General features: G+C 47.6%; 1 protein-coding gene across 4 annotated transcripts; it reads right to left on the bottom strand.

Annotated features, from left to right (window-relative positions):
• Nucleotides 1-6,999: 6,999 nt before the first annotated feature.
• Nucleotides 7,000-13,509, bottom strand: LOC128814849 (leukotriene C4 synthase-like). 4 transcript variants are annotated; one of them, XM_053991131.1, is made up of 6 exons: nt 13,355-13,509; nt 10,841-11,004; nt 9,930-10,029; nt 8,857-8,927; nt 8,541-8,622; nt 7,000-7,812 (listed from the first exon to the last, which is right to left on the bottom strand). In XM_053991131.1, exons 2-6 carry the CDS (start codon nt 10,896-10,898, stop codon nt 7,461-7,463), a joined length of 663 nt encoding a protein of 220 aa, XP_053847106.1. In that variant the 5' UTR covers nt 10,899-11,004; nt 13,355-13,509; the 3' UTR covers nt 7,000-7,460. The 4 variants fall into 4 exon arrangements, with proteins under 4 accessions (XP_053847106.1, XP_053847105.1, XP_053847107.1 ...); XM_053991130.1 differs by having other exon boundaries at nt 10,841-11,008; XM_053991132.1 differs by lacking the exon at nt 13,355-13,509 and adding an exon at nt 11,625-12,028 and having other exon boundaries at nt 10,841-11,008.
• Nucleotides 13,510-20,948: the final 7,439 nt, after the last annotated feature.

Raw genomic sequence — 20,948 nt, forward strand, 5'->3', positions numbered from 1 at the left:
AATGGTCACAAAACGGACAACTGGTCAAGGGGTCTCTTACTTTTGTAAGTTCTGCTCCATTTGCATATTGGAGTTAATTGTCCAGTTATAGCTTTAGGTTATAAAGTCCCATCCTGCTTGTTTTTCTCTCTTCAGTCCATGTTGTTTTTGCTCCTGGGCCTGAGATTTGGATAATTTGTCCTTGGTCCCCAGCTAGAGAAGGAATTGTTTTGTCTACCTAGTCTGTGAAGAGAGCTCACCATCCCCTAATATGAAGCTCAGAACTACACACTAAAACAGTACAGAATCTGAAAAATATAAAAGCTAAAACCTGAGACATCAAGGTGGCCTCCAGAGTAAAAATCTGCTGGATAGTCACAGCCCCTGTGCAACATCCCAAATTCCCTACAGGTTCATGGAGAGGACCCCAGTCCAGCCTGCAGAGAGATGCATAAAGCCGAGTACACATGTGGAGTGTTAAGCTGGACTGAAGTAAAGCTCTTGAAACCTGCTACCTGCTCAAGAATTTTCTGTTTTAGTCTCTCTTTGTTATCTTGCTTACACTTATTTCCAGGGCAAGAAAATAATGGAGAAAATCTGCAGCTCTGGTTGGAGGGTTCCATAGTCATCCAAACATATGGAGACACTTTGTGTGTCTGGGAGTGAAGCAGATGCTCATTTCTGAGTTGGTTTTGGAGATATTGTTGCAATGCAAAAAATAGTTGCCAACAATTCTTTCATGGATCAGCATTTGCCATTACAGGAGAATTGATCAGAAATTAAATACCTGCTCTGAAGAGATGACAGAACGCAGTCCATCGTCACTGTATGTGCCCTCCCTTTCCTCCTTAGCCATTACCCATTTCTTCTGCTGCTGCCATCACAGAGTTCATTTTTCATGTCTCAGCTACGTGTGTTGCATGTGCCTCAGGTTTGCATATAAGCACCTATAATTCAGGATCTTATGGTTAATATGCAAACCTGATTAACTCTCAGTAAACACTGCTGACTTGTTTTTCATGTGGGCTCTGAAAACAGGGAATACATGGAAGTCTTATACTACTGATATATATTTCTCTGTGTGTGTGACCTCCAGTTAAAAGCCCTACCATCCAATTATAACCTTTCTGTTATTCCCCATGCCTTTTGAAACAGCCTCTAGCTGTGACACTGTGATAAATAGAAGCAAAACAGTTAAAAATGCATGATGAGTATTCTGCCATATTAGATAACATGGCCACGTTCATCACCCACTAATGCTGCCAGTTCACAGCTTTGCCAGTGCAGTCTCCCTCCCATGTCTGATTTGGACAATTTAAAAGGATTTTTGGCTACACTTCACCTTTCTTCCTTTTCACCTTTGTTTTTTACCTTTATTCATCTGCATTACAGCATGGATTGGATGTAGCTCATGTTTCCCAGCTTTCCTAAGCTGTAATTCACTAAGAAGCCAAGCTGGAAAACAGTTGGGGAGGTTTATAAACACTATTTTAGTGGAAAGCAGATACCCAAGTCCCTTGTTCTCTCTGAGGCCTCTGCTGCACTGTTAGAAGCTGTCACCCTTCCCTTTGTGCCATCAATTTATCCACAGCTTGTGCTCACCATCCTTTGCCACTGTGAGAGTGGAAGAATTCTGCTCCCTCGATGGCTACACCCTTTCAGGGCTCAGAAAAGTTCACCAGCCTGGTTCTTCTCTGTTTGTCAGTGGAACCCAGGCCTGTCACCATTTCAGTTTTGCAGCATTATAATTATAGCAGTGGACAGAACACCTGGTTTTTACCGCTGGAGCTGCCCCACTGTGAGTGCAGGGCCAGCTGGGGTGAGGTGTCTCCCACAAGGTGCTGCAGGTATCTGCCAGTTCTGCTGCCTGAGCTCTGTGGGCATGAGTCAGCTCTGGTCCAGGAGCCATCTGGCTGAGCAGCGCCGTGCTGAGCTCATCAGGCTGCTCCCGGGAAAGGTTTCTTCACTCAGGCAGAACATTCACAGCACCTTGGCACTTCATCTGTGTGCTGCCAGGAGAGAGGTGGAAAGTGGCCATGCACATACCTCCAAGGAGCTTTGTCTGCATTTCTTCACGCCCTCCCAAATGGAGAACGAGCTGTAAAGCTGTAGATGCTGGACAGAGGGGTGACTCAGTCCAATGTTGGGAGAGTGTGCTGTGGTACTGTATCAGGGCAGACAGCAGTCCTGAGCTCTTGTTATCCTGGCCAACCACATTCATGAAATGGAGCCTATTTTAGCCACTTGCCCGCTGCAGGCTCAGAAGCAGAGACCACAACAGCTCACTGGCTTCGACCTCACTGGAATGATGATTCCTGACCCTTCCAGGCAATGTTGCCTTAGTAATTTGGGGTCACCCAGTTTTCTCTTGTCAGCCAGTGCCACATCAAAGCAACACAGCTGATGCACGTGCTCAGGCACAGATCTTCTTTCCTTCTCTCACTCCAGAAGTGCTCTGGGAGTCCTCCTGAGTGCTCACCCTTTGGCTCTTCCCACAAAACTTTTACCTTTAGTCCCTGAACACAGAGTCTGGCACAGCATCACTGGGGGCTGGAGCTGGCCATGCTCTTCCCTAAGGTTCCACAGCAGGTGGTCAGTTTTCCTTTGGAAGGAGGGCATTCACAAAGGGCCATGTTAAGCCCTGTCCATCATATATATACGGTGGCTCTGCCCTTACCTGGGGGAAGGTGAATTCTTGGAGCTCTCTTACAAGCGGTAATTGCTGGGAGGTAGAAAACTGATGGGAATGAGGTAAATTGTAACTTTAGAGTGTGGATTTTCCTGGCCTCCCAACCTGCTAACATACAAAGTTGCAGATAGCTGTGGTTTTGCTTAGACTTTACCGCACTATCGAGTGCAGGAACGGTTTTTACTGCACTGGGCTGTGGCCTGTGGGTAATGTAAAGGAAGAACTTGCCTGCAGGTGAGGGGCCTGCTCTCACTGGCCTGTCTGAAACACCCTGTGCCTGCATCCACTGCTGCATCTACTCCGTGGTGGTGTGGGGGTGATGTTTAAGCCAAGCACTGTGTTCTCCAGCCGCAGGTATGACACAGGTCAGCCACAGGCACACTCTTCACCCCAGTCCATGTCAGCCTCTCCACTGAGGGTTGTGCTCTTGCACCCACACTCTCCAATTACCCCTGAGCAAAGCACTCCTTCCCCTCACCTTGCTCTGTTACATACCCAGCAGATCTGTGTGTCCATATGTTTGCTCGGATCAAGAGCGCTCTGGATCTCACTACCCATAATGTTCTTCCTACTTTTGGCATTGATGGACGTAGCTCAAAACGGCCGTACTGCAAAGCAGGCAACCCCCAAAATGCTGTGACAACGACAGCGAGGCCTCTGCAGACTCAGCATATAAAATGGGTCACTAGCGGGGGCATTTCACTCACACAATTCCATGTGCTCGCCTTTCTTTTTCCTTGCCCTTGAAGGTATTTGCATGTAAACAAGTAAAACTAAGAAAAGGGGTAACAAAGTGACAGTGAGGAACGGTAAGGGGAAAGGAAAGTGTCCCACAGTCCTGCTCTGGAGACTGCATCCTCACAGCTCCTGCCGGCTGGCTACCCAGAGCTCTGATCCTGGTGCTGCTGCAGAAATAAAGGCCTATTGAGAAGTCTGGCTCCAAATTAGCATTTGAATTCCCTTGTAGCCCGTTGTCAGATGGGCAGGAGGTGGGCGCTAGTCTCGGTTGCTCAGCGCTGATACACAAAGGTGGCTTTACAAGGTCCTCATTTTTCTGAAGGCAAGAAATGCATTGCTCAGACTGTGGATACTTTCTTTTTTTTTTTTTTTTTTTTTTTCTTTCTCTCTCCCATTCTTCTCCATTTCACCCCTTTCCTGGGTCAGGCTGAGCCACAGATAGACACGTCTGGGTATTGTTAGCCCTGTCTGACCTACTTCTCTCCCTCCCCTCGGCCCCGTGTTATGGATGCTGGTGCTATGGAAACCTGCTTGACATGCCAATGCCAGAAAGCCGGGGCCACCAGCTGTATCCTCCTTTCCCGGCCCCACGGGAGTTTCCCTCCCAAACACCCCCCAAGAAAGTTAGCAGCCTTGCTTCCCGGGGAAATTCAAGGGTGTCCTCCATCCGTCCCACCAAGCCGTGCTCCGGCGGGACTGGGGTGCTCTTCCGTGGGCTTGGGGGTGCTGTTCTTCCTCATGCCAGAGCACAATATTTCGGTCTGGTGGCCACTTGTAAAGCCGCCGCTGCCCGCACCAGACCGTATCCGGCACGGGCCAGCACGTCACGGATAGGGAAGTACACGTGGGTGTCCTTGAAATTTTCAAGAATATAAGCTACAAACTTCTGCACCTTGCTCCAAAAACCTTCCAGGAACCTGGCTGGGATCCTGGGAACGGGGCGGTGGCAACACGGCGGTGGCAACACCTGCGTTCCGGCGGTGCCTGCGGCAGGTGGCAGCTGCTCTGTCCGGGGACAGAGCTCTGCACTGCCACCGTCACTCGCGTGGAACCCCCCCCGCCGGGGACAGAGGCTTGTTTACAAGTTCAGCCTCTGTATCTCTTGTGATAAAAAAGTTCTCGCTGGTTCTGCGGGTTTCCTTTGCTCTCTGCTGGCCTCCCCTCTGGCTGCCTGCTTATCCTGGGAGCCTGTGGCATTATCAGAGTGGATTTGCTTCCAAATACAGCACGCCAAACGCTTTTTCTCCCCGCTGCTGGCAATGAACTGGCAGCCGTAAGGGGAGGAAGCAGGAAGGAGCGCTGGAGTCCGCAGAGCGCTTTGCTTTATGCCTATCGTGAGCGTCCCCAGGAGATTCTGCGAGGCTCCGGGACTCCCCTACCCAATACCTTTAAGCCAGAGCCTGGCCCAGCACGGATCAAACTCGAAGCAGGCAGATTCGTGGATGAGTGCCAGAGGCCGTGGCTGTGCCGGCTGCCTGGTGAGCGCTGCCCCGGGCACTCTCGGGGCGCAGCCAGCGGTGCCGGGGCACGGGCGGCGGGCCCGGGGCCGTCGGTGGTCGCTGCCCTCGGACACCCCCGGGGCCCCGCCGCCCCCGCCCCGCCCTCGCTCAGCCGCGGGCCACCAGCGCCCTCTCCCGACGGCGGGGAGAAGCGGCGGGGGCCGGGGCGGGCACAAATCCCGGGGGGAGAGGGGACAGCAATCTCGGGGGGAACAGGGGAATCTCGACGGGAGCGGGGCTGACGGCCTAGGCCTGGCCCCATGGCGGGGGCAGCGGTGGGACCCTCCCTCTCAGCGCTGGACCAGAGCCCACGGGAGCGCAGCAATGCCGCTGGCGGCTGGATCACCTTTAAAGTGATGCTCACGGGGTGGCTTTCACACCTGAGGGACGGTGACCCGGGGTGGCAGGTGCAGCCCCCCCAGCACACCCTGTGCCAGCCCAGCGGGCCCTCAGCACTTCTGCAGCAGGTTCAGGTGGGCAAACTGATGCCATACAGCACCAGCACAACGTACTGGGCAGCAGTATCATGAATTGAGTAAATCCCAAAATCATTGACTGTTTGAACCATCGATTGGTGTAAAGTGGTTTTCTTTGACTGATGAAGCAGCAGAGCAATGACAGCAGCCGTGCTGGACAGGAGCAGCTTCCCTTCTGCTCAGGGCACCTGAAATGGCCCCTCTGACAGTGGTTTGAAGGGCTGATGATGTGCCCGTCAGATTTTCTGTGGCAGAACTGGTGATGGCAGCCACCAAGACCAGAGCCTGACTGCGCCGTGCCAGGATTTTTAATGGTCTTCTGTGCATCCAAGGGGAGAAGCCGGCTACAATCTCATTGCTGAATCATTAATTTCCCTCCTCTGAGTCATCCTGCGGCCCTGTCACACACCGAGCGGACACAAGCGGGGCTGAGGGGGGCTGAGGGGGGCAGTGGCTCCAGGTTGATACAGCGAGTTTAGAAAACTGGTTGTAGGATAAAAGACAGAGGTTGTGTCTATGGAACCAATGACTTGGAACCCACTTGGACTAACCACAGAAAACAGAGTTTTGATGCGGAGTCAAGACCTGCACCAGCAGCTGGGGCTGGTCCTTCTGCATTAACTCTCTGGGAGGTGACTGGTTATACTGGTAAAAAGCTGAGGACTGGGGAACAACTTCAGGAGATGGTAGGACCTGTTAATGCAAAGACTAAGTGAAATCTCACTGTGAAATCTGTTCCTCCCTGATCTTGCTAAGGCACAGGCAGGGTAAAACTATGCTCAGACTCTTCTGAAATGTGTCACCAAAGATGCCAGGAGAAAAAGTTATTGTTTATCTTGCTGTGACACCTGAGGATTTTGGTGAAGATGGGGCCCTGCTGCACTGAAAGCTTTGCAGAGAAATGTATTGTACAGTTATTTTTGTTTGGCTTTAAGCCTTACCCTGCAGCATTTGCCAGTTTCAATGCAGCAGCATGACTCCAAGGCAGGAGAGCCTGAAAGGGAAATCAGGTGGGGGCTTTGCTGGAGAAGCCAATTTAAAATGCATGGAAGGAAAAGAAACAATGTAAAAAATTAATCATTTCCTCCAAAAAGCCCCTGCCTGTTGTTCTTACAGTCCAGATATGCCTACTGCCAGGAAAAGGAAGGGACAGCAGTGGATTTTACAATGTGGTTGGACTGGCATCATGCTCATGCAATTATTTTCAGTCTCTGGGTTTGGTGTGAATTCCCCCCATGATGACACACGGAGCACTGCTGGCATTTCCTGTGGCACTAACATGAGGGCACCAGTGGCCAAAAGCATCAGTATTGTGCATACTGGACTCATGAAAATTCAGCCCCTCCTGATGCAGGAGGGACCCGAGCATTGGGAAAAACACTTTTTGGTGCTGAGTGGCTCAGTACCCAATCAGTACCCAATTTTTAGAGATGCTGAGTTCAACATCTCCAAAAATCAGCTTCTCCCTCCTCAGAGCTCTCCTCCCATGACACACAGGATTGCAGGCTTTGTTGGATTCCATGTCAGGGAAACAAAGGCAGCCACCTTGCACTCACACACTCATGTTTTTGTTCTCTGCTAGCTGCAGACTCACAAAGAGACACCAAGCACAGCAAGTTCAGTGACCTTTTATTTCTGCCTGTTGTCACTGGGCTGAGTTTGAAGTGGCGCACACAGCAGTGGTGATGAGTTTTCAGAGTCTGATTTACAGCAGTGGCTGATAACCAGCATGAAGGCACCAACAGACTTTTGCACAACATGTTGGTGGCTACTCCAGTTTATCCCTCACCTCTTTTGTTATGTCTCAGCCCACATCTGGTTCCAAACAAATTCCTTTCTTAGGTGTGGGCTTGGAAAACTGGCATGAATCTGTGCCTGGGCTGAGGGCAGAGCTGCTGCATAATGGGGAACACATGGCACTTCCCTTTGGCAACTCACTGGGAAACTCAGACTGAGAAGAGTTTGCTTTTATACGTCCTTGTCTGGGGTTGTTGTTTCTGCATCAGACACGATGGAGCCGCCAGATGTGGAGCACTTGGCACACAAAGTGCCATGGGGGAAAAATATCTCCTAAACTGCTCAGCAGCTCCTGCCAGTGCTGGATAGTGAGGAAGGAGGTGTTAAAAGCTCGGGTGAGGGTGGATTTCTCATTGAGGGCTGTTGAGTTGCAGCCAGTCTGTTTAGGCGGGCAGGAGGGAGCAGGACTCGAAGATGAGGACAATGATGAAGCACAGAGGAGTGGGTCATGCTGTGAGAAGCTGGAGGACGTTCAGCCCCACATAGTGAGAGAGGAAGAAATGCAGGATGCCCAGGGCTGACACTGCAATGAGAATCCAGAGAACTCCAGCGCTGAAGTATATCGGGGTGAGTCTGGTGGGAGAGAGGCAGCTGCTGACATCGATCTTCCTGCCTGGGAACAGCCCCTTCCTCCCTGCAGAAGTGGGTTGAAAGGCAGTCCCTGGCTGTCCCCTGCCCCCTGCGTGGAGTCCCATGCCCTGCTTCCACCTCAAGGGAGCAAACACACACACCCAAAAGGGCTTGGGGCAGCTCCAGCCTTGCCCAGTATCTGTGTTGCTGCCCCAGCCCTGTATCACGTTCACGTTATGCCTCGGAGACAAGGCTGAGTCATGCAGGAGCCCCAGAGCACTCAAGTGTCTTGAGCTCTCCCAAAGTACATTATGTTTCCAAAAACAACTCCCCAGGGGTTACTGTGTAGTCCCTGAGTGCTGCTGTGTGTGAGTGTGTGTAAGTGTGTAACTCTGTGTGTGTGTAACTGTGTGTGTAACTGTGTAACTGTGTGAGTGTGTGTGTGTAACTGTGTGAATCTGTGTGTGTAACTGTGTGTAACTGTGTAACTGTGTAACTGTGTGAGTCTGTGTTTGTAACTGTGTGTGTAACTGTAACTGTGTGAGTGTGTGTGTAACTGTGTGAATCTGTGTGTGTAACTGTGTGTGTAACTGTGTGAGAGTGTAACTGTGTAACTGTGTGAGTCTGTGTGTGTAACTGTGTGTGTAACTGTAACTGTGTGAGTCTGTGTGTGTCTGTGTGTGAGTGTGCAAGAGTGTGTAAGAAGATTCTTACAAGAGTATGTGTATAAGAGTGTGCAAGAGTGTGTAGCTGTGTGTAAGAGCATGCAAGAGTGTGTGTGAGTGGGTTTACCTTTCTGAGGATGATGCCTTGTATCCCATAAAGTAGCAGTAGCGGGCGTAGAGATAGAGCAGACCCAAGGCTGCAGCCAGACCTGTGTTTAGGAGAGATCACAGTGACCATCTCCAAAGGCTTTTTGGAGCTACTTGGAACCAGGGAGGTAGCCCAAAGTTAAGGAATAGACACTCTGTGTCATCTGGCTCTACCCTCCCATCAGAGACAGAATTACTGTTTAATTTGTTGTTCAGAAGTTAAGCAGGACCTTAGGACTGAGGCAGCACGCAGGGGAACAGATCCAGTGACTAACCAGGTAATGGGATATTCTCACCTTGATGGAAGAAGAGTCCAGCCTGCCACAGAACTGCCAGGAAGAGGGGAAAATACTCAGAGGAGTTCACCCTGGCAGGAAAGAGAAAGGTCATAAACTAGGGAAAGGAAGGAAGCTCTTCTTCTTTTGCTTCCCCTAGCAGTTTCCAGACACTCAAGGCTTTTGCTTTTTAGAATTAATCTTGTCATAAAAAGCTTCCAGGCTCCAGTTCCTGTCCCAGACTTATTCACAGAAATTAAACAATGGAAAGAACAGGGTCTCCAGGTTACAAGAAATTAAGTAAAAGATTCCCAGGTCAGATTGTGCACAGAAAGGCTCCATGGACCACTCCTACCACTGCTTCCCAAGTGCTGCAGCTCAAACCCTGCTGTCAATGCCCCAAAGCCCCAAGCTGTAGGGAAGGTCTGTCCCTCAAGTACGTGAGGCCAGAGCAGCCTGGCTTTGTGCAGGAGTTGGAGGGAGCACATAACTGTTGGAATTGTTTGTATGCCATGCCCTGTCCTCCCAAAGGCACTGTTGCACCAAAAGATGATGGATGAAGCTGAGTCTAGGCAAGTGAAGGAGCAAAGAAGGAGATGGCTGAGGGCATGCAGCTCAAGCTATTCAGTTACTTTTTTTCCCAGTGGTCAGCTACAACAACATGAAAGCTCCTCCCTCCCCGCTGCAGCCTTAGTGCAGAAGTCACAGCAGACATGCTGGGTTATCCTCATCCCAGCACCAGCTGAGATCTGTCTGGGAACTTGTCCTTCCCAGTGAGTGAGATTCAGAGCAGGGCTGAAGCTGCCTGCGGTTTGGTACCACTTGGATAAAACCAGTCTAAGTCTCAGGCACCAAAGGTTATGTCTTTAAGAGCCCTTCACTGTACAGCAGAGATTCCTGTGTGGTTTCTATCAGCAATAGCTGGTTTAGGACTCAAAAGCCAACCTAATCCTAATGTTGACTCTTCAACCCATTGATTAACCTCAAGGAAGGTAATTGCTTAATTACAGTTCCAGGAAAGGAATAGCAAAGCAGGGGAAAGGCAGTGTGGTTACATGAGATCTGACAAACATCAACTAAGAGGAGTTTCTTACTGTGCTCGAAAGATCCTTTCAAATTCAGGAGGGCCTGAGGTCTTTGGAGGTGAAATGCCAAACAACCTCCTAGCATAGATCACCTGCAGGAAGAAGTAGGCTGCAGCAAAAGAGAGAAAAGTAGCAGCAGTCAGTCCTACGGCTGGGCACAGTGGAGTCAGGAGCTGGCCAGAGGCTGGGGAAAAAGATCTGCCATCTCCTCCTAAGCCCACACCCCCACACAGCACAGAAATTTAGAAAAAAAATCCCAGGTACCTTTTAGATAAGGAAAAGGAATGACCCAGAGCTAAGGTAAAGCAAGGAATATACAGTCATGTACTACCAGTGTTATCTGCTTCCTTGTATAATCAGCAGATGGTAAAATTGTAACACAGTTCAGATGTACTTTATTACTGACAATTTCAAGGTTTTTTCATTCTTTTAATTTTTTCTTCTTCTAAATTCTGATATCTGTGTAGGGATGGAACTGATGCCACAGATAAGCCAACCAGACACTGAATTAAATTGTCATGCAATGTGGACCCATGGCTGGGAGATGTTCCATGTGACCTACCACAGTCCATACTTCCACCTTTTCACACAGCAGAGATCTTTGTATGCTCACATCTTCATGCACTTCAGGAGCTGCTGTAAGCCCAAAGAGGGAAATTCTACAATTTTGCAGAGGGGAAGATCTACCAAAAAAATTCTGAATGGAGGGGGTAGGTCAGTTCAGAGAAAGGGCTTCCTTCCCATGCACTCGTTTGGTTGAATGCTTTCCAAAACCCAAACAAGATATCAGTTCATGGTCTGAAAAGCAGTGAAGTGCCAGTGCAACAGGAGACATTAAACATAAAAGCAAAAGAAAATCAGTGGAGTTACAGTAGACTGATCCAGCCAGTACTTGAGTTCATGCATCCAATGGTCCCTACCTTGCTCCAGGACTCCCAGGACTGTCACAGCAGCCAGCCAGTGAATCTGATCCAACATATTGACTTTTCCAGAACCTAGAAAATCTTATTTCTTGATCCTCTGGCCAGGTTCAGTCCTTGCTGATGTGGCAGTTTGCGATGGTATCTGGCAGCCCAGGTTTGTTCTAACTGAACAAAACAAAGATTTAGTCTGTGGTATTGACAGCACCCAGGAGTGCTGTTAGCGTACGCACTGTGGAAATGGAAATCAGTGGAGACAGGTTTAATTGAGTACTACTGTTCCCACCCCACCCTTTTCCAGGAACAAAGTTAAGAGGAAGTAGGAAAAGCCAGTAGAGAGACAAATGTGAGAGATAAGGGAACTGGGAGCTGAATGGATGGACAATAGCCCACTAACAGTCAATAGTCCACTAATCCACTCCCCCCAGGGCATCTACTTTAGGCCGGGGCACATCCCCTTTGCTGATGTTGCAGGAGAAACCAAAGCTCTGCTTGGGCTGTTGTGTCACACCAGAGCACAGGCAGCATTCCAAGGTACATATCCCTGTGTACATAATCCTACATAGACTCTGGATAGCATGTGTTGGTCACAGAGAAGACTTCTGGCCACAACACTGAGACCGTGTGTGACAAACACTCTGAGAGGGTAAGAGAAGATGTGATAAAGTATAAAAGGTCTCTAGATCTGTCCTACACACTGATATTTTATCTGGGGATGGGTCCTGCAGAATGCTGCCTGTGCATTTAAGGCTTCTGATCAATCCTCAGTCCAATGAATTCTTACCATAAACACCAGAGTGAGTTCTTTGTGGGGGAAAAACCTGCAGAATTCATCAGGACACAGCAAAAAGAAAATTACATTTTCACATGTCAGAAGAGACTAATTTATCTAGCTCTCATCTAACAGCACCACAGCTGGCACAGACAGAAGCTGCTGGGACCACCAGCTTTGTTTTCTTCCTTTCTCTTCATTCAATGAATTCTCCCATCAGACCAGGGAAAAAGGAAAGCAGGTTAAGACAAAGTGATCGTTGAACACCACTGTTATAGAAAGTTATATTAAAACAGTTTACAGAAATTATATTGTACACCTGATGCCTTTGATAGGCTTTCTAAGAAGCAATATGCTGGTTCTGGGTCTCTGCCTCTCTATAAGCTATAAAGGCACCCAAAATGGCTATAACAATGTCTCAGCTTGGTGTTTTTCCAAATATCAAATACACATCCCATTGTTTTTCAAACACCGACTGTAAGATTAATTCCTTTATTTCAGAATTGAGCCCTTTTCAGTGCAGTGACTGTTTAGAAATATGAGGAACATTGTGTCTATTTAGTTGTCAAAGAAATTAAGAACTCCTCTGTGTCAGCTCAAGAAGGGCAGAGGTCTTGCAGTGCTTAACGATTGATTTCCCTTTGCTCCTGTCTGATAACAGCCTGCTAGTGAAAGAAAATAAAGAAAACAACTGAGCAGAAAATATTTGAGCTTACTCCTCCATCAGATGACAGCGCACTGTGAGCTGTATCAACAGTGTCAAATGTGTGCAATGGAATCTGGGCCAGGAGGAGCTGCACAGGCTGCCACAGAGCATTCCTGCTCTCCAGATCATCACTAAACACAAAACACTTGTATGATAATTTTCCGTCATCATCTAGCATGATCTAAACATAATAAAGGCCAGTAGAAATATTAATGAATAAACAAGCACAGATGTCTCCCCCCTCCTCCTCCCTCCTCCCTCAAACATAATTTTTCAAGTTGTTTTTAAACTCCTGAAGAGCACAACCTTTTTTTGTCCCCGTTTCTCACCATCAGAACTCACTTTATTTTCCGTTCTCCCTCAGTGCTTACAAGGAACAGGCACAAGTACCCCAGTCCCAGCACCAAATGCCCCTGGGTGACAGACTTGTCGTGGGTGGGCAGCCTCTGCACCCATGGACCGCAGCATATTACGATACCTCACCCTCCGAGGCTGACACAGACAAGTTCCCTTCTAGGCAAAGACAAGTCCTGCAGGGTGGATTTGCTGAGCAGGAGCTACTGAAATGCTGTACCCCTCTCCCACTCCCTGGCTCTGCCCTCCAGGGTATGCTGTGTGAATGTGGTCAGAGGGCACAGACCAAAGTCCTCACACCTCCCACTGAGTCAGCTCTGCAGGCATTTCTCTGTGCTCACGGTTGCTTCTGCCACCTCCTCCTGCAGCCAATAATGCTTTCTGCCTCCTAATTTTCACTGTGGGGATACACTCTGAGCTGGACTGCAATGACAATAGGGATTAAAAATAATCTTAGGAAGAAAAATTATCAACACAATGCCTTGGAGGAGTTTTTAAGCATCCAAAGGGCTTACAGCACCTATTAGTTGCCCGGACCAGCAGGGCAGGGAGAAGCCAGCAGTGCTGAGTCCAGCACTGTTACATGCAGTAACATCCCCTGGAAATGTATTTCGGAAGCATACAACGGCTCAAGAGTTTTCTGTCAGTGGAAGGGAGAATATTTTGCAGATGAGCAACTCACCCTTCAGCCGTGAAGCATGGAGATGCCTCGTTCTTCCAATCCTATTGCACAAATATGGAAATATTTTCTAATGCAGTTTGTACTTGTGCTTCCTTTCCCTCCAAATCCTTTTGCAGCCACTACCCAAACCCACAACTGTGGGACTGCTTGTGAGAACAGTTACTGTCTTTGTAACTACCACAAAGAAAAAAAGAGGGGAGGGATCATTCAAAAGAATTTTTTCTCACAGAGAAGAAAGAATTTTCTAGTTCGAGAGAAAGAGAGCTCAGCCCCTAGCAACTCAGTCTGTTCAAGTACAACTCCTGCCCTCCTGACCTCCCATTCCCTTGGAGGCTTCTCTTAGACTTAATGTGTTGAGATTTTCCCGGAATTCTTGAATTTTTCTTCTGTGTAAGGAAGGACATGCTAAAAATACAGCAAGAGAAAAAAGAATTAATTATTTTACCCCTTAGGAAGGCAAAACTGGCCACGTGTCCCCAGGAAGTGGGGACAGCTGCAAACAATTTCTGCTCTGTGATTCCCAACAGGACTCAGAGCAAGGCATAAGCTGGATCAGATCTCCTGAGCACATTGAAATGTGCTCTGGGTTCTGCATTTTGGAAAAAACGTAGGAACTTTGCATGACAAGAATTACCATGTCTTCCTAAAATGAGCATCTATCCAGAGGGTCCTCCTTTCACAAAGTAAAAGAGCAGGTGGTTGGTTTTGTCAGCAACATCCAGATTGGCATTATACAACTCATCTCTTGGGAGTACAAACTCAGTCTATGTTGGAGACGTGCCCTAGCCTTTCATCCAGACTGATTTCAGACCATATTCCTGGCATTTATATATCTATGGCAGATCAAAGAGTCACATAAATGTTCACAAATATTTAGTTATAGCAAAATTTCTAGGGGCCAAACCAATCTCTGGGTTGCTTCAATGCTTCTGCATGGAGCAGGACCACGGCCAAGCACTTCTCATCTCAGTAAAGGTGAAGGGCTTCACTTCAGAGATAAATAAGGAAAACATAAGAAGTAATTTTCTAGAAAGCAAGATGGAAAGCCAAGTCTTTGGAAAACCACATAAATGTATATATATACTCATTTATTTAGGGATAGTTTGGAGATTTTTTTTTTTAAGTTTTCTTCTAATGGAGTTTAGTGAGCTTTATCCATATGCACATTAAGTCTGACTGGAGAGCACATCAGTATAAAAGCAATGCAAAAACTCTCCCTTTAATTCATCATCCGCAGGCATGGGTACATGCAAATGAATTATACCCCTTCATTTATGATCAACATCTGTTAAAAGTATTAATTTAATGTCTCTCTTGCCCTGCCTTGTCTTGTGTTATTGTCACACAAGGAAAGCCTTTTCCATGTGTTTTGCCAATTTTCCTACCTCCAATAGAAAGTCAGGAATAGCTAATAAACAAAAAGGAACAATGCCAGAAAGTGGCTGGCTTGAAGAATAAATCTCTGGAGCAATAAGGGCATATGTCAGGGAGAGGGAGGATTTCCCTTTGCAGAGGGACAAACAAGCCTTTCAAACATATTTGGAAGCTCTCACATTAACATACACTTAGTATTACCCTGTAATGATATGGGGGGAAAATTGCAAGTATACAGGGTACATCAGAATACATCAAAGGCTGAAGAGTGGTCATGAAGTGCAGCTTTGCTTTTCCTAAATTATAGAGGTGAAGAAATAGAGCTGTTTAGCATTTCTATCTTGTTTAGACCAGCACACTCAGATGCCGGCTGGCCCTAGCTGGTTATGAGATAAAGCTGGGCAAGGCTTTGAAGAGGGGCAGAGTGAGGATAGCTCTAAGGAGACATTTTCCAGGAGAAAGGCTGGAATTCCTAATAGGTCTCCTGCAAAGAGACTCCTGGCTTGTCAGAAACAGGGAAAGTCAGGGGAATTCACCTGAAGTGAGGAGGTGTTGCTGTGCAAAGTCATATCTTCAGAGATGGGGCAATCAGGAAGGCACTAATCCCTCTGCTTTATGGTGACTTTTCACACCAAATTTCTGTCCCACATGGGGTTGAGGGAAAGGAGATGGTCTGGAGGGAGATCTGCCATAGGTCCTCACTGGAGATGCTCTTCTCTCCTTGCTTAGTGCTGCAGGGCTGTGCCCAAACCTGAGTCCTGCTGAGCGTCCTACCCTGTGTCACCCTGTCCATAACACTGGGGCACAGCCCAGCCAGAAAAATAAACAGGGTGAGACCACAGAGTGTCCAGTGACTACAGAGGCCCATGGACAAACTTGTGCAAGGGCAGAAGACACTGAGGGCAGGAAACTGACAAATGTTTCTGTAGAGCTCCACTGGTGTCAGCAGTGTCAAAAAGTTTTGAAATATATGTCCAGAATGAATCAAACTCTGTGGATGAGAGCAGACCATTGTTTGGAGTGTTCTTTGAACTCATCCACTGTCATGCCCCCAGAAGATGCCCCAAGTGCTGTGCTGGGCAGGGAATGGAGCCCAGGTAGCAGGTGGGACACCCCCAGCGAGGGGCACACACACCCTGCTGCAGCTGGGAGGCTGCAAGTGCACTGGAAGCAGAGTGAAGAGGCTGCCTGGGTCACATAGCACTGAGAACAGAGGAACACAAACAGGCTCTGTTTCTTCTCCCATCTCCAAAGGAGAAATTAAACAGAGCCAGCCTCCACATCTCCTGCTGGCACAAGACCAGGGAGACAACAGCAACTACAGATCATGGGAGCAAGATGTGAGTATGGGAGCAAGATGTGAATGTGGGAGCAGACGGGTGTTTGGTTACTGGCCATCATTTCTTGTGGCCTTTCTGCCACATCCACCTCTCTGCTCCATACTGCACAGGACTGGGATGCTGCCTAACTTGACATGTCCTGATGGTGGCCACTCCTGTTAGGAGAATTCTCAGTATCAGCTTCAGTCTGCAGGACAGCATCCATTCCCTGCCTGCCAGCACTGTGGGATTGGAGCAGTGTTTATCCAGGGCCCGGGGAGGCAAAGCAGGTTCAGCACAGCACACAGGAGCCTGGGCTGTGCTATTTGAAAGTGTGAGGGCTGGTATTCGCTGTTTTACATCACAATTTAGTGCTGTTGTTCAGCACTTGCAGAGATCCAAAACTAATCCAGTCTGTTGGTATAGCACTTATCAGAGACCGGTGTTTAAGTTATTACTAAAGCAAACAGAAAAATCTCCACCTATAATTTCCAGCGGTTCAATATTTACAATAGATTAACACAGACAGCTACTATCTGCAGAACACTTTTTTTTACTCCTGTGAAAATTTGTTAAAATCACTCCCAAAGTCCTCAAATGACCAACACTTTCAGAATTAATCATTTATTGTACCAGTGATCTTCTTCATCCTTAATACAGGGTTTCTTAACCAGACTCATACAGGTAGATTTATTATTATGCATATTTTTATTACATATAGATTTTTGATATATATATATATACAAATTTTTAATACGTATTTTAAAATCTATGAAGAGCTCAAAAGCAGACCCTGGCTTGTAATCAGTTTAAAAAATTACTAAACAATTAGAAATAAATTTATTGTCAAATTTAATTTGGGGATTTTTGAGTTTGCCTGATTTACACTTGTATATTCATAAAGGGGAAGGATCTCTGATTCTTTTTGCTGCCTTGTAAAAAGGTATCAGAAAACATCCTCTAACAAAAGTCTGTCTAGGACTGCAGAAAGCTCACAGCTCAGACCGCTTTTACCTTGGATGGGGCTTGTCCAGCAGAACAAAAGGAAAGGCCCTTGTCACTGAGTTGATAGACAGATTAAAAATGTACCCATTCCCAGGACAAAGTCTTAGATTAAAATAACCCAAAATAATGAAGAGAATGTTGAGCTTCTTACAAAATAAGTCAGTGACTGATTCCTGTTCCACATATATTAACTTACAAAAAAGAGAGTCTAATGGGAGAGACATTTAGAACCAATGAAAGAAATGAACTAGAAATGTAAAATTAAAATAGTGAGCTTATTTGATATGCACCCGATAGTTATAATCCACAGTTTCTACAAAATCAAATGAGGGGGCAGCTCAGCTCGGCCTCTTCATCTTGGGGGACTTAGCCCACTCTGAAAGAACTCAAGCTCTTACCCAGCTCAGCGTCTTGATGGAAAACTAGAGCACCATATTTGGAATTTGTGTTTGAGAACACCAATATTCCCTAAGGTGCAGATGATATTTTTATTAATCTTAATCAGATCTCTCTCTTCATTCCTCCTCATTCTTTTGAGTTTCCATTGAGCTTGGTAGCAGCTTGCCTTTATAATTTAATCTATTTCTTTCAGTTAAAATACTTGCCCCATGATTAATTCAAGTCTTGAGTGATAAGATCTAATTCTGAGCTATTTTACTTGAAAATGAAAGCAAAGGTTGTCATGTTTCACTTGTGTAACCTTAACCATTCCTTTCCTTCTCGTGCCAAGCATTTTCTGTGACTGACTAGACCACCTTGATTTCCCTATTTGTCCAAGTAGCAAAGGAAGCCTCTTAACCCCAACTTCTGTTTGCTTTAATAGCCAGCCAGTTCTGAAATAAATCCCTGCCTCCGCATTCCCTTGGGTTTCTGCACCTCCTAACTCTGCAGAGAATACCTGCACTGCTTGTTGCACTTGGACACAGCTACAGCGCTGCTGCATAATCTCTGACTCACCATTTTCCCTAGAACCACTGTTAGAATGGCCATGTTTAGGGGGTTTTAACAATCTCTAGCTTTCCAGTCGGCTGCACTGGAGACTGGGGTGAAGCTAAGATCAGGACAGTAAAGAACAGCAAGAACATCGCATCCCTTAGGGCTATGCAGTCACTCTCCTTACTCTGAACTGGAAGAAGATCCTGTGGATCCCAGATTCCCACTTATTGTCTTTGGTTGGCATGCAGTTGCCTGCATCTGCTTTTAAAAAAGGTTATTTGATTTCTGAAATAGCACTAAGCATCATTTTCTTTCATTCTCCCATAATCAAACAGCGGTGGCGGCAAGGCTAAAACTCGGTAGTTTAGGGCAGGCTCTGCTATTGCCTTGGAATGAGTCAGAATGGGCAGAAATGTTTGGTGTTAATACAGTCATCAGGGTGAAATAGAAATTTTTGGGGTTCACTTGAGTTAACAAAATGAATTAAGCATTTAAATTTTAGCTTGTAGAATTATGGGTTGAATTTTAACCTTTTACTTTAAAAATCTCTGCCATGGTACAAAGGGCATAGGAAAATGCAAATTTCTGAAGCTTCTTGCATAAAGAACAATACCAAGGGATGCAAAGAAACCAGATAAAGGGGCGCTTCTGTCTCCAAGCCTATCAAGACTGACAGATAAGCACCAAAGAACCAAAAGCGCATGTGCAAAGGAGAAAACTTCAAAAGTTCAATCATGAGGAAGACCACAATCTTCAGCCTCAGGACCACAGAGATGACCACCCCCGTATGGCCACCACAGCAAACCATGCATGCCCAGAAGGGCATGGACCTATTTAGCATGAGAGGCGAGGACAGGCGGGGCCAGGGGTTGAATATGTACGGCAAAGTTGTGCAATGTATTGCATATGGAACACCTTTGTGAATAAAGATATGGGTCAGACCGAGGCTGGGGGCACAAGTTTTGGAGAGCTATCTCATTTGTGCCGGGCGCTGACATACATACCCACTTCATTACTACACCAGGTTGTGGAGTCTGTTTATTTATTCCGTGTATCGCTTCAAGGGCCCTTGTCTCTACTTTGGCATGAACAAGCAGCTCCAAAGCAGAGCCCTCTGGTGCGGGGTAGGGCTGCAGGGTTCTCAGGGTGATTGCTGATGTGGACAGCCTTGGCTTCCCACCCAAAATGTTTTCAGTTGTCTACAAAGATAATAAGGACACCACAGGCTGTATCTCAGATTCACCCTATACTTCAAGGGCCTCCTGGGTGAGATACAATAAAAACAGACACTCCCATAAAAGAAACCTCCAGTACATCTCCACAGTGCACACTTTTTGCCCATTTCTAGACACTTTTTGGATAAGAGTTCAGACTGACAACAAGTGATTGACAGTAAATTTTCCTCTGTAACCAAGGGAGGTAATGCACACCTCACTGTAATGTTATTTTGGTTTTGCCAGCCACAGCAATGCAAGAAACCACAGCATATTCCCACAGAAAATTCTGGAGGAACACCAGGTTGGACCCGCTAAGGTCACTTCCACCACACACAGCCCCATGCAGTGGGCTGGAAGCAGGGGCTTGCCATGGTCCTCCTCCTCATCGTGCTGCCATCTGTGCCGACTCACTGCTGCCTCTGGGCACAGCGCAGCTTGGCAGCCGGGCACTCAGGCAGTGACAAAGTCCTCAGCACACTCTTTGTTCCTGCTGGGCTTCGGAGGCCGGGCAGGCGCGGGACCACCTCCGGACCCCGCAGCTAATCCTTTCCTAGGAGATGTCTATCACAAATACAAGCAGCAGCAAATCCTATAAGCCCTTCACTGCTGGCTGGTTTGCTCCCAGCAACCAGGAATGGAAATCCGTTCACCATTTCTGACCAGCTAAACCTGGGCATCCGGAGCCTCGGAGGTGCCTGCATTTTCTGGGGATGTTGACAAAGGGCTGCCAGGATCTTGGAGCTCCTGTGTGGGAGAGAAGCACTGGAGACATGTCTCATTTCTGGAGGCAGAGTTGGATCCTTCAAAACACAGGGTTTGTTTATTCCCTTCCTTTCTGGCACAGAATGGAGCCTTTTTCTGCAGAAAAGAGGCGAACTTTAGTACGGCTCTGCAGGGACGGGAGGGCAGGCGAGGCCAGGAAGGGTGTGAGACGGGGCCCCAAACCACACGCCCTGTGCAAGTGCCTCGGCGCCAGTTTGGGAGGAGAATCCCGGGCCGGGAGAGAGATCCATAATGCATTTTTGCCACCAGAAGGCAGCGGGGAGCTGCGGTTGGGAACAGCTGGTGTTCGCAGGACCTGCCCCACGGAGAAACAGCAGAAGGAGCTTCTCCCTCTGCTGACTATAACTTGCCTTGTTACACTTCCCTCGTCCAGCTCCTTCGCTGTCCTTAGGAAAGCACAGGGGACTACAGTGTAGACAGAAAGCAATTTTCTTAAAATTTTCTTTGGAAAACAGATATGCATCAGACTTGCCTTGCCCTCCCATCTGCTGAAATCCTCCTGGGGTGAGCATAGGCGGGGACCCCGCCCCAGCATGGACCACCCCGCTTGAGCAGCTGCAGCACGTGCTAACTCCCTCTGCCCTGCAGCTCCAACCTATGACCCAGTAGTTATTAGGGATACAGTGAAATCCTTGCTGGCTGCTGGCAGCCACCGTGGCCACAGAGCAGCTGTGCGGTGACCCTCCCTGTGGGCACTTGCTGCTCCATACATCTCATACACGATGGGGAAGGAGCTGTTACTGGAAGAGGTTTTCCTTGGGGGAGTTGTTTCTCAGAAGCAAGTCCCTCCTGCACATTACAGAGCTCTCTAACTTACAGGGACTCGTGATGGCAGTTTAATAGGTTGTCTGAGTTTTCCATGGGAGCCATCCACCAGAAGATGATGCTCCATAGCAGGGCAACTGAATAGGACGTATGTCCCACCTGGGCCATTCTGGCAGTGGAGTATTTCAGCACCAA

Source organism: Vidua macroura, chromosome 15, assembly GCF_024509145.1.
Source record: "Vidua macroura isolate BioBank_ID:100142 chromosome 15, ASM2450914v1, whole genome shotgun sequence".
NCBI lineage: Eukaryota > Metazoa > Chordata > Aves > Passeriformes > Viduidae > Vidua > Vidua macroura.